We start from the raw sequence: 13614 nt of genomic DNA on the forward strand, positions 1-13614 counted from the left end.
TTTATGAAAATGAAATAAGTTTAATGACAGAAAGTCTAATCGTTTACCACAAGTTCCCTGAGCTGCATGTGTCAATTAAATGGAAATATGCGAGTTAGTTATTGAAGCGTTATAGTTATGCTTGGTATGTTATTTCAGTTAACCTACCTGGAATACGACTTTTTCCTTCTCGAACTCTTCCATGCTGTTGACCTCGTTGACAATATTCTTCAAACTCTTGTCCACGGTGTCCATCCATTCCACCATTTCGGTGAATTTGTCGTGATAGGATTCCCATTGGGCGGGGATTTGCTGTAAGGTTTCGCGCATTGAGGCAATCTTGTTAGTCAGGTGGGTGTATTGAGAGTGGGCGTTCTTGTAGGCATCCTCGAGACTGCTATCACCTGGTTTTTGCTGCTTGTAGGCCTGGCCCAAGCGATGCATGTTCTGCAAAGACTTCTCCAAACGAGGCAAGCAGCCAGATTGAAGGAAGTATTGCTGATTACGTTTCAAAATTGAATCAACATCCTCATTACGATTGAGAGCCTGTTCTTCCAAATTCAATTCCTTTTCAACCTCTTGCATGGTCTGTTGGAAGGCCTGCTCATCCGAACGGAATTCCAGCTTCATTAGATGCAGAGGAGCCTGACCCAAAACATTTTGCCAGCGGTTCTGCAGTTGTTCAACTGAATCCACAACTGGCTTTTGTTCTTGAGTGGGCAGGGTTTTCAACAGTTCTTGAGCAGAGTCTACCAAATCGGGCATCCATCTTTGATTGACATTTTCAAAGAAGTACTTCTGCGTTTCAATGGTGGTCTTGGTCTCGATGTGCTTTTCAATGATTATTGTTTCGGCCTGGGTCAACCATTCCGTAACCACCCTCTCATTGTCCTTGTAACGGTTCCAGCTGTTCAGGGAATCCGTCAAGCGCTGCTCCCATTGTTGCGAATTGTTGATGACGTAGTTGAAGCGGTCATTCAACTGTTGCATGTTGTGTTGGGCTTGTGTGGTATCAATGTTCTCATCCTGGACTACATTCCTCAGCAGATTTTGGAAGACTTTGTTCTTGCTTTCCAGCATAGATCGGTAGTAAACGGTACGCGAGAAGAATGTCTTGTGTTTGGTGAGCTCTTCATTGATCTTGTCACGTCCACCGGCCAAGGTGTGGGTGCCAAGCAACGACTCGGCTTCGTTCAGCCATTGATGGATTTCCTTTTGGCCGGCTTCCAAAGACTCCTGTTGGATAAGCAATTGATGGATCAAATGCAGCTTGCTGGGAATTTGGGCTCTAATGCGCACCAAAGCTTCCTTCTCTTGTTTCAGGGTCTTCATCATGTTGTCGACCTCTTCACGCGACAGATCTTGGATCATGCCTTGAATGTTGCGGCTGATGGTCTTGAACAACTCCTCATTGTCGTCTATTTCGGAGGCCAGTTTTTGTAATTCATCGCCATATTTGCGAATGGCTTCGCTGTCTCCCAATTGTTGTTTTTGGTTTAAGACGCTTTCGGCATAACGCAACCATTGCGAAAGTTTTTCGATGCCAGATTTGTATTCCTGGCGAGCTCGGATGATGTCACCGGCATGCATGTATTTCTTGGTATTGGCAAAGAGGCGTTCAAAGCGCTCGGACAACATGCCATGATGCTGTCTCAGATTTTGAGCTATGGGCTCTTCGCAAGAAGCAATCAAGTAGTTGGCAGCATTGGCAAGAGCATCGAACTTATCCTTCCACACGGAAATGTCTTGGAAGAATTCCAATTTCTCATCTTCCGATTGCATGGCCTTTTGCTCGGCCACACGTAGCCACTCTTCGCAGTTGGGTGCCAATTGATGCCATGTCTTCCAGCAATTGACCACTTCCTCCAAGGAGTTCTGACAACATTTCAACTCCATGGAGACACGCTTCCATCGTTCCTCGGTCTCATACATGAAACGATCAATGTCAATGGTCTCTTTGCGAGACACGTTGCCGTCACGTTTGTATTCGTCAACCACTTGTTGCATGTCGACAAAAGCCTTTTGGAATTCTTGGAAAATCTTGTTGCGCGACACAAAGTTCTTGTACTGTTCCAGTTGAAGGGCCACCTTGTCTTCGGTACCATATTTACCGGTCCATCCCTTCATCTTGTTCTCGACCAGATTCAAGAAGGCCACCAAACAGCACTTGTGTTCCAAGAACTTCAATCTGATTCTACGTTCACTGGCCCGTGGGCCCACATCCTGCAAACGTTTCTCCATGTTGCGCAACTGTTCCAAAGGCACTTGTTGGGCCAAAGGCGAACGCTTGGCGTTGTCGAACATGGCAATGATGCGAGGCAAATCGGCAAAGAACAGTTTATGCTCCTCCAATTTGCGTGATATGATGGCGGCCGTTTCTTCATTCATGGAACTGGGGATATCATTGTCCATCAGAATTTTCTCAGCCTCAGCCAGCCATTTGCCAACCTCACCAAAGTCACCGGGTAGCTCTGAATCCAGGAGCCACAACCAGTACATCATTTGATATTGGACGCGTTGCCACAGGCTGTTAATGTCTTCCCAGGTGTGTTTGGGCACCTGGAGGAAACCACTTTGTGATTCCACCAATTGCTTCAAGCGATTGTAGGTTGGTATGTGGGCATCAACCTCGGAGCGAGCAATCAGATATTCGGCAAAGTCTCGCGGGAACGAATTGCCCAGGACCATGGGCTCATATTCCGTGGTTTTCTCCACCAAGAAACGTCTCAGCTCGTCCAGTTCTTGATGGATATGTGACAGATCCTTGTTAGCACCCTGGAAAATGAAAATAAAGATAATTTTTTGAGATTTGCTCAACCTAAAATCCACTCTGTCTGGTATTACCTTTGGTTCGGGATACTTGTGCAAGAATTGAGCCACATAAGTCATAATACTCTTTTCATCGGGCTTGGGTACATCCACATCCTCAGCATCAAGCAACTTGGCAATGCCCAATTTGCTTTCGGCCACATCGAAAGCAGTTTCGAGACGTTGACGGTTGCTTGTCTTCTTCAGTTCAGCCAAATTAACCAGATTAGCCTTAATGGCATCGATGAGGGCCAGGAAGGCGACACCATCTCTCCAACTGGCGCCGAAATCCTTAACCTCTACACCGCTCTCTCTGCAATTTAGACAAATGATCAGAATACAATGTGGGAGAGAAAGTCAATTCAATACTTACTTTGGCAGAGCATTGGTTACCCAGTTAAGTAAAGTCTTACGGGCTCCCTGCTTCCATTTCTCGGCCTTGACATCGCTGGCATTCTTGCCAACACTGTCCAGAGAACTAACCGAACCACTGATACCATGACCCAAATATTCAAGGTTGCGGCTATTCTCTTCGATCTGTAAAAAGGTACAAGAGAAAAAAGAACACAAGTTGTTCAAGCAGTTAGTAAGGCTTCCCAATTAATGGATGTTTTTTTTTTCTTGTTTTTAAATATCTGACATTCTCTTCAAGTGAAAAAGAAAACAAAACACACAATGTGGTAGCAAACTAAAGGGGCACAACGAAACTAAAATCGAGGAAAATAATATAAATGAAAATGTGAGGAGATGTTCTTAAAAAAATTAACTATCCACAGGTATAAAGGGGTTAAAGTTTGCCGGGTCGAATTGTTAATACTCTCCACCATGTGAAGAATAACTGTAGAAAGTATGTTTTACGATTCGATATTGCGGAAATTGAGACTATTATTTAGTTATGAGAAGCAATAATGAATTTCAGTTCTCAATTTACACTAAAAATCTGACGATAACGTGATCTGGGTGCAAAGCCAAAAATTGTAAGTGGGCTCTCATCAACAGCCTAAAGAAGTACAGTAACATGGGATTATGTATAGAAGTATAGTAATGTAGGCAGATGACGCAGTTTTAATTTCCGTCGGCTTTGTTTTTGTGGGAGTCGATTGGTTGCCAATGACAGTACGATTTAGAGATAATTTGGGTTGGATATGTTGACTTCATGTTCAAAGTATGAGAAATAATTCCTATTCACCACATTGTTTGGTGGGGCAAATTCCATTACTATCATCTGGGTTTATATCCAGTACGAATTAAGTAGCCTTGGCAGAGATTTAATCACCATTGGCGACTTTCTTTTCCTGTTTCAGATTTGGTTCAACCAAAGGGTGTCCCTGCAACTGTTACTACCCGAATGCCATCAAGACCACTATATCAGCCGAATAGAAAACTATACTCGAATAGCACTGTGGTTGGGATTTTTAGACCCTAGGTCGCTTTGGACCAAATCCGTTTCAGTCGATCTAGCGATGTCCGTCCGTCCGTTTCTCTGGCTGGTGCCCACAATAACTCTCGAAGGTAGTATCCAATTTGATCCAAACATGATACCTTATAATATTATTGTCAAACTTAGATCGAGTTCGGAGATGGGCAATATCGGTCCACTCCTTTTGGTACATCCCACTCAAAATGTCAACATTTTCAAAGAAAATAATTTATTGCACAGAAAGAAAAAGGATAATACGATTTTGCTCCTACTTTGCAAATCCTAATTATTGCACCAAGTGAGAAAATGGACAATATCGGTCCACTCTATCAAGTACCTCCCCCACAAAGGGTCAAAAGTTTAAATAGCTATAACTCTTATAAAATGTTATGTAAGAATCCGATTGTCTTCAAATTACACACATAACAATTTTTTATTAATCCAATGTCTGGTGTAAAGAAGGAATGTTTCGGTCCACTTCATCTGATCTGATCTCCCCCAAAAAGAGTAAAAATTTTGAAAACCCATTAAGCTCATAATACACGATATAAACATCCGATTTCATTCAGACTTGGCACATCTCAATATTTCTATCAACACAAGATCTGTTATATGATGGTAGAGATTGGAGCATTCCTTCTGGTACCTCCCCCACAAAGGGTCAAAGTTTTGAATAACCAAAACGGTTATAAAATTCGTCATATTTCACACATCCCAATATTTCCATTAACACAAGATCTGGTATGGAGATGGGATATCTCGGCCCACTCCTTTGGGTACCTCCCCCGTATAGACTCAAAAGAACTAAAGAGTTGCTTCGCTTGGCCGAAAGTGGTGAACTGCCGAATTTTGTTTTCTCCGATGAGAAAGTATTCGTTATCCAGCAGATGGTCAGCTGAAAATGTGCACCTTCGGTGGGCCACCAGAACTCAAGTGCTGGCCATGGTGATGGTGTGGGTCGCCATAGCAGCCACATGGTCGCTCTCCGCTCGTATTAATCGACCGTAGCGTCAGAATAAATGCCGAATATGATCACGAAAATATTCTGGAGGTTGTATTAAAGCCTTGGGCACGCAAACATTTTGGCCGCAGGCCTTGGACATTCCAACAGGACTCAGCACGTGCCACCCAAAAATGGTTACAAAATGAGGTTCCTCGCCACAATGGCCACCAAAATCTCCGAATACTAATCCACCGGATTGGACTATTGTGTCGAGAATTTTGGCACTAAAAATACCAAAGTGTCGATCACCTCAGGCAAGCGCTTCGCCGAGAATGGACCAAAATACAGCAGAACAACATTCGGGCAGCGTGTGACGGTTTCATTATCCGTTTGAAGTCCATAATTCGTGCCAAAGGTGACCAATTCGAACAAATCTAAACTTATTCTAAAATTTGATGTTATTTCCGAAATTTTTTGCTTTCATTCAATAAAATTTTCAAAAAAAAAAAAAAATTAAAAATTATGGGGTTTGACTTTGTTAGAGTTTTTTATCTCAACCTGTAGAAGGTCAACATTGGCTGAGGTATACATCTGTCGGCAAAACCAATTGATACTTTTTTACGTTTTTCCTTGAAAGGAAAAGATTTTAAACAATAACAGACAGTTTTGTCGAACGTAGCAGCTCTAAATGTGACCATCTTCAATGCCATTAAACGAGGGAATAATACAAACATAACTACGATATCCAACCGAATCCGTTGTTTTCCCTTAAAAAATATGTTCGAATCGTTGCCCAGGAATTATGGTTTTTCAAATTTTTGCCATATTTAAATGATGAATTAAAAATATTTCATTGTTCTCCTTGGCATTTAATACCGGGAATAAATACGGTGTTCTAAAAATGAAAATAAAATGTTCAACTCAGTGACAAACTAATGTGAGATGTAATCAAAATCATAAAAATAAATCAAAATTAACGAAAGAAAGGAAGAGATGTGCATTAAAATCGGATTTCATACAAAACACAGCAACAACATCAACAGTTGGCACACACATTCATACAACTAAATACGCTACACTGCAAGAAAGAATAAATCAATATGTATCTCGAATTGCTCTAGATGACTACAAACTAGGTTTGACTACAGTTTTCAAAATTACCTGTGGCTTATAATTAATAACTACTAATAGATTTTTCCGTCTCTTTTTACGAATCTATTTTGTTTTAGCAATAATTTTGATTTTGGAAGTACAGTTTTACGACAAATCGATAAAAATGATTGGTTTCAAAAAAAAATTGAAAATAAGTAGAAGAGAAGAAGAAGAAAAATACATTGATATAAATTAACAACAATGACATTTGATATTTCATAATTTTCTGTGTGCGTGTGTGTGAGACGACATCTTCGAACTGTGAAAAGCCTTTCTAGAATATGAGGAGAAGAAAATCTATTGATTTTGGTATGAGCATGGGTGTTGAGCGATGATGACCAGTGATTTTTTCAACTTTAGGGTGTTTTTCTTTTCTATTTGGAGTGCTATTGTTTGCATTTGGTTTTGTTGTTCTTTTTTGGTGCTATTATTCAATATTATTTATTTAGACTAGTTTTCTTTTCTTTGGCCAACTTACCTGGAAGTACAAAATGATTGTCCATATCAAACCCAAAACGACTGGTGGTCTCCCATCCACCAAATCGGCTGGATTGATATTAACCAACTTGATACGTTTGCTGGCCAAGAATTGCAGGGCGGTATTGGCATTGCTGAGGAAGTGTGGACGTCTCAGAACTCGACCCTTTTCAACGGGCAATTTCTCACCGGACAACACTTCGAGAAGTGCTATCAGTTTGGTGCCATCGCGCAGATCATTGATTAAATCATCAACTCGAAGCGGTGGAACACGCTGTAAGCAAAAGAAAGAGAGGAAAATATTTAATATAAAATATTAAAAATATAATTGGTTTTAAGATGAATATGGAGAAATAAATATAAAAACGAGAAATATAACTGCCCAATACTTTTTTTTTCATTTCGACAATGGTAGAGTAGACGAATTTCAAATGTATTTTTAATAATTTATCGATATGTTAGGAAGAAACATTTTTTCTCATTTTCATGTGATTATAATTAAGTAAAATTTATGGCAGCACCTGCTTGTTTCTAAGAATTCTCTGTAGAATTTTCCTATTTAAACGACAACGACACGAAACATTGATTTTTTGTACCCTGTATATAATTGATGGGGAAAAGACATATCATAGACATGTTTTCAAATCTGGAATCAATATTTGTATTATTTATACGCTCTTCGTCCAAGCATATCTTTTAAGGTTTCGATTTTCCCATTGATATATTTTTGGTATCAAAAATTGCACATATCCTATAAATCATTATTTAGTACCAATGGGGACCAATCGTTTCCGAAAACCCTTTGAGTACGAAACTCCAAAAACATCTCTGTACGACGGATTGCTAATCATAGTAAAGATTCAGAGACTTTTCCTCGCTTAATACAACTGACTGACCAAGAATCAACGCCTACGCGAAACGGCAGAAACTAGAATCTTGAAGTTTTGCACGGGGGTTAGACTTGGTGCATAGGCAAGTGAAAAGGGTTCTTGGAAAGGGTCTTTGGAAATAGCACTAAAATCAACTAAAACTTTGTATGGACAAACCGGATGAGCTAGAATTCTGAAATTTGGAATGAGAGTCTCTGATGTAGAGCAGGATCGATGAAGCAAAGGGTTTTTGGAAATTTAAACATTAAGGTTAGGAAAGCTTCAGAAATGGTATTAAACTTCTAAAATGGTACCATTTGGCATTATGTAAATTGATAAGGCTAAAAAATTACAATTTGGTATGAGAATTGAGGTTGGAAAGTAAATTTGATATGAAAAGCTGATTTTGGAAATGTGCACTAAATGCGCGAATTGTACTAAATGGTGATAAACATGAAATGCATGTTCGTAAAGTACTAAATAATATTATATTTGTTACAATTTGGTATTGGGTGAATAGATAGTACTTGAAATATGAAATTTGGTATTAGAGTCTCTGTTCATGTGCAGCCTGGGCGTAGGTGGTTTCGGAAATGTGCATTATGCATGTATTGAGTGAACAGATACAATTTTCAAATTTGATTTATAGAATCGGACGTTACGAGAGTTTATGAGCTTCGTGGATACTCTAAATTTTGACCCTTTGTAGGGGGGTTTACCGGACCGCTATATCCCATCTTCACACCAGACCTTGGGATAGTAAAAATATTGTGATGTGTGTAATTTGAAGAGAACCAGATGCTTATTTCAGATTTTATGATAGTTTTGGTTATTCAAATTTTAACCCTTTGTGGGGAAGGTACCACAAGGAATGGTTCGATCTCTACCATCTTTATGAGATCTTGGATTCAAAAAAATATTGTGTTGTGTGTAATTTGAAGACAATCAGACTCTTACATCACATTTTATAAAAGTTTGTGGGCACCTTTCGTACCCTTTAGTTCGAATTTCATTAAACTACCATCATACCGAACTCTTGTGTTTCACGATTCTAGAATCCGCCGTTTCGTTTATATAAAAATGAACTATACTTTTTTATATCAAAAATGTATCTAAACGAAGTGTCTACCTCTAAAAAGAAGGGCTATAATCATTGTAATTTAAAAATAAAGACTAACATTTTTTCAGTGCAGACCAAATTAAGGACTGGGCTAAATGCCTAAAAAGGGCAAATATGCATTCCCTCTTTTCATTCAAAAAAATCTGGTAATTTAACGTTAATATCCGATTCCTTTCGTTTTTTTCACACCAAATGTTATTATCACCGTCTTTTTTTATAATAGCAGAATAATTACGGCAAATTTGTTAGCACGATTATTCCATTGCCCATTTGAAATGACCGCAGCGGTGAGTGTGTGCATTGAAATAATTGGATTTCAGCCAGAGTCCATCAAGACCCGCAACAGCCTTAATTATGATTACAACGAACGGTCGGATGGACGGATGAATGAACGAACGAGTGTATTCAAGGTCCAGCAAACGGCAAATGATTTTTTTCTCACATAAAATAGCTGCCATTAATTGAACGAGCTAGACAAATGTTGGCCCCATGTCATGGCGGATACTTTCTAAAACTTTGATTTATATTCAAAACATTGCCAGTCACAGGTATTGTCGTTGCAATGCTTCTTTTTAAAATTTTTCTTGTAAAATGCGTCGGAGTGAAAATCTGTCACACATTCCAAAGTTTTGACAAAAGACAATAAACGTGATCAAAAAGAAAATATGAGAGGAGGGTGGTGCTGCTAAATCTGGTATCCATTCTACAAACTACTTATAAATAATATTGGTGAGAGGCCGAAAAGAAATTGTATTTCTTGTATTTCATCCCATTCGAAACAAATATTTGAGGCCAACAACAACAACAACAAAGAAACCCACACAAATGACCGGCCGGCTGACAAACAACGACGCTACATCGGAATACTTGGAAGCCCATTCCCATTGTTGGTGCCATGACTAGCTGTTGTGCATTTTATGCCGGCCGGCCGGCAGCCGCCGCATTAGTCAACCAACAAATCCCATGAACCAGCGATGGAATCTCAAAATCTCATTCAAAGCACAACAAAATCAAACAAACGAACGAACAGCCGAACGGGTGAACTAACGTGGCAGCCAAGTTCCAAGTGCTATCTGCCAGAGATACATGTCTGTAGACAAATGAAAAAAAAATATGCAAGTCAGCCAGTTAGCCAACCACTCATATTGGAAACAAGACAGCAGCAAACTTAACATTCACTGCTGGTATTCTTTCTTGGCCTCGCACTGCACTGCAGCAGCACCGAAGTAGTTGCAGATTTGTTAGCGACTTTTTGTGTTTTGATTTTGTTTTGATTTGCCATGCACCGGGCAATTGAAGGAAAAGAGAGATATTGGCCAAAACTTTATTTGCACTGCAGTGTTACCATGGCTGATAAGGTGTTGAGATTAAAAAGTTATTAAGAAGGAATTATCGGAAAATAATGAATGGAAACGTTCTATTAAATGACGTAACTAAAAAGCAAAACTGTTTTAATATTTAATAATTTTTGGAAATTGTATAAATAATTTTCTTAAAGCAACCAAAGGGTTGTGAACTTAAAACCCTAAAGGCCAGATTAGAAAAAAAACAAGCCGGACCGAACTTTTGAAACCCTCCACCTTTGGTTAAAGGAGACATTTTTATATAAAAATATCTGAATTAAAGTCTGTTCCAATTCATATACCACTAAGGCCGTTTGGATAATACAGTTAAACTTATCAAAAAACCATAAAGTGAGTGAGGCCGTTATATGGGGGCCATACCAATGCAGACAACTTTATATTACAACGGTTGTTAAATACTGTGGGTCTTCATTGCCAAATTTGGAAAATTATTAAAATGCCGAATATCGGTGGGTATCCTTATATGTGTGCTATAGGAAAACATGGACCTAGATATTCAATGTTCTTCCATCGGAGCTAAAACCCATTATGACCTACAAATGCACTCCAGCAACATCAGCAGAAATGTTTCGAAAGCAAAGCAGCGACTTGATCGAAACTCGCGTCGCAGTTGCCGAAAAATGGCTCGCGAGCTGAACATATCGCAATATTCTATTCGGCAAATATTGAAAAATGAGCTCGGGGTAAAGCCATTGAAATTCCAAGATGCAAGAACTTACACCGCAACAGAAAGAAAATAGATTCAAACAAGCTAAAGATTTGCTTCGCTTGGCCGAAAGTGGTGAACGGTACGAATTTGGTTTTCTCCGATGAGAAAACATTCGTCGTCCAACAGTTTCTAAACAAACAAAATGATTGTGTTTACTTGTGTGCACATTCGATTGGCCACCAGAACTCAAGCGCCGGCCATGGTGATGGTGTGGGCCGCCATAACTGCCGATGGTCGCTCTCTCTCATCGACAGTGGTATCAGAATAAATACCGAATATTATCGCGAAAATATTCTGAAGAGTGTATTAAAGCCTTGGGCACGCAAACATTTTGGCCGCAGACCTTGGACATTCCAACAGGACTCAGCACCATCGCACTATTGTGTCTGGAGTATTTTGGAAAGCAAGGTAGGCACTAAAAAATTCCAATGTGTCGATCACCTCAAGCAAGCTCTTTGCCGGGAATGGGCCAAAATACCGCAGTGCAACATTCGGGCAGTTTGAAGGCCATTTTTCGTGCCAAAGGTGACCAATTCGAACAAATCTAAACTTATTCTAAATGTTGATGCTATTTCCGACATCTCTTACGTTAATTCAATAAAATTTAAAAAAAGTAAAAATTACGGCGTTTGACTTTGTTGCAGTTTTTTATCTCACCCTGTATATACTTTATGGGGTTTACGAGGAATATTAAGGGATATTACAAACGGAATGACAAAGTTAATATACCCTCCTTTCCAATGTGAAAGGCATAAAAATGATAAAAAATCATCAAAATACCAAGTTCCTGTATGGAAAAGGGACTATACCAAAACTTGGACCTGTATGGATAGTTCTATGCATGAATGTTACCTATATACTGAAGACACTGTCATTTTACAGCAAATTCAGATTCGGATTAAAATTTGACTAAAACAGCCAAAAGACTTTAAATATGTCGTACAGTTTTATAGAGGCCATACCAAAACTTGGGCTTGTTTGACCTATTTTTCCAGCTAGAGTAATTTTTACAGATGAACAGACAGACGTACGAACATCTCTAAATCGACATAGAATTTTATGCTGATCAAGAAAATATATAGACCTTAAGGGGTCTCTCTCCATACATTGGTGGAGCGTATAACAAAGAGTAAACTCTTTCGTCTTAGCAAGTGATGTCCCTTACCTTTCTTATGTATAATTCCTTGTATATCCCCATCACCATTGAAATATTTTACTCAAACATGGGTAGTTTTAATATATCAAAAAAAAATCGAATCCTAAATTAGCCTATCTGCAACGTAGTAGAACTTAAAGTCCAGATATTTACACAGTCAGTATTTAAATATCCAATACCTTACTTGAGCCACAAATATTTGGCAACACTGGCCAATTGGCAAGGCATTATAAGAGAGTGTTAAATAAAAGTTTTTGGCAAAAAAAAATCACAACAACAAGAACAACAACAAAAAAACAATTGCAATTCATACATCAAATATTGAAACAAGTTTTTTATTTGGCTTCATTTGGCAAACACGAAAGATAAAAACATAACCCAACACACAGTCGGACAGCCGGACAGCAATCAAAACGAAAAGCCAAAAATCCTAGAAGGCGATTACGATTGCGACACGCTAGGCTTAATGTGGCCACCATTGAATCCAAAATGCCACACTTTTAACAACACACGCATACACCCTGGTCAACTACAATTCATTTTGTTGGGCAGACAGTCAGATCGACAGGCCATGGAGGCTAAAATCTCCACAACGCCTCTTCTTTTTTTTTTTTTTTTGCTGCGAATGTCTTGGTTGTTGTCTGCCAAGCTGGCGTGGCGTGTGAGTGATATTTTGCATGTGGCAACGTAGAAAACGGGTAGAGATCAGAAAAAAGTGAACGACCACGGCAAAAGCAACGAAAAAAAGAAAAATGAATTTTGAAAGAAATTTGCTATCCTTTAACGTCGTCTTGTCTTCTGCTGCGCTGAAGCAGCATCTGAAAGCCACCAAATATTGGCATTCGTTTTGCAGCTGAACGCTGAGGATTGCGTGGGTTCTGTTTAATGTGAAAAAGAAACGTTGCAAGAAAAGTGATTGTAAAAAAGCTACAACTTCATCATCGTGTCATCTGTATCCGCTGTTTATCTGCTGCAACGTCTTACAACAAATTCCCTCTTGACAACCTCAATCCTTTTTTTTTTTTTTGAATGTTTACGAAAGTTGTTTCTTTGTGTCCGTTACACAGTCGCCATCCCAAACGAAATGTTTATTTGGAACGGTCAATGGACCTACTAAGTGTGTGTGTCGGGATTTTTACTTAAGTTTCAGATTGAAAATCCACCAAAACATATTTTAGGACATGTTCATGAGGTATCTGACACACTGACAAATAATGTGCGATGTCAGATCAAAATGTTGTTGTTGTTGTTGTTTTGAATGACATTGCAGACATTTGGGAATGTTGACACACCACATCCAAAAGGCCAATATTAGATAAAACAATAGGGAGACAAGAATTGACAAAAATTATGTAAATTGGTAAGATTTTTTTAAGGGATTGGATCACAAGAATAGAATCCACAACAAACTTTTTTTGGTTTATCATTGCTCTGTTCCAGAAACTGCATGAATCTACTAGTTTTTATATTTTTTTGCCGATAGAATGAAGAAAAAATTGGCCACAAGAACTCAAGCGCCGGTCATGGTGAGGGCCGCCATAACAGCCGATGGCCGCTCTCCGCTCGTATTAATCTACCGTGGCATCAGAATAAATGCCGAATATTTTCGCGAAAATA

At 39.1% G+C, this 13614-nt stretch overlaps 1 protein-coding gene across 9 annotated transcripts in view; it reads right to left on the bottom strand.

The window, feature by feature from the left end:
• LOC101890034 (muscle-specific protein 300 kDa) overlaps nt 1–13614 on the bottom strand; it is a 204563-nt gene that overhangs the window by 123071 nt on the left and 67878 nt on the right. For all 9 annotated transcript variants that reach the window (XM_059121315.1, XM_059121319.1, XM_059121314.1 and 6 more), the window contains 4 exons: nt 6781–7053; nt 3161–3324; nt 2824–3100; nt 148–2754 (listed from right to left, as the gene is read on the bottom strand). In XM_059121315.1, the coding sequence (XP_058977298.1) occupies nt 148–2754; nt 2824–3100; nt 3161–3324; nt 6781–7053 (3321 nt within the window). The remainder of the gene's footprint in view (nt 1–147; nt 2755–2823; nt 3101–3160; nt 3325–6780; nt 7054–13614) is intronic.

The sequence above is a fragment of the Musca domestica genome, unplaced genomic scaffold (assembly GCF_030504385.1).
Source record: "Musca domestica strain aabys unplaced genomic scaffold, Musca_domestica.polishedcontigs.V.1.1 19, whole genome shotgun sequence".
NCBI lineage: Eukaryota > Metazoa > Arthropoda > Insecta > Diptera > Muscidae > Musca > Musca domestica.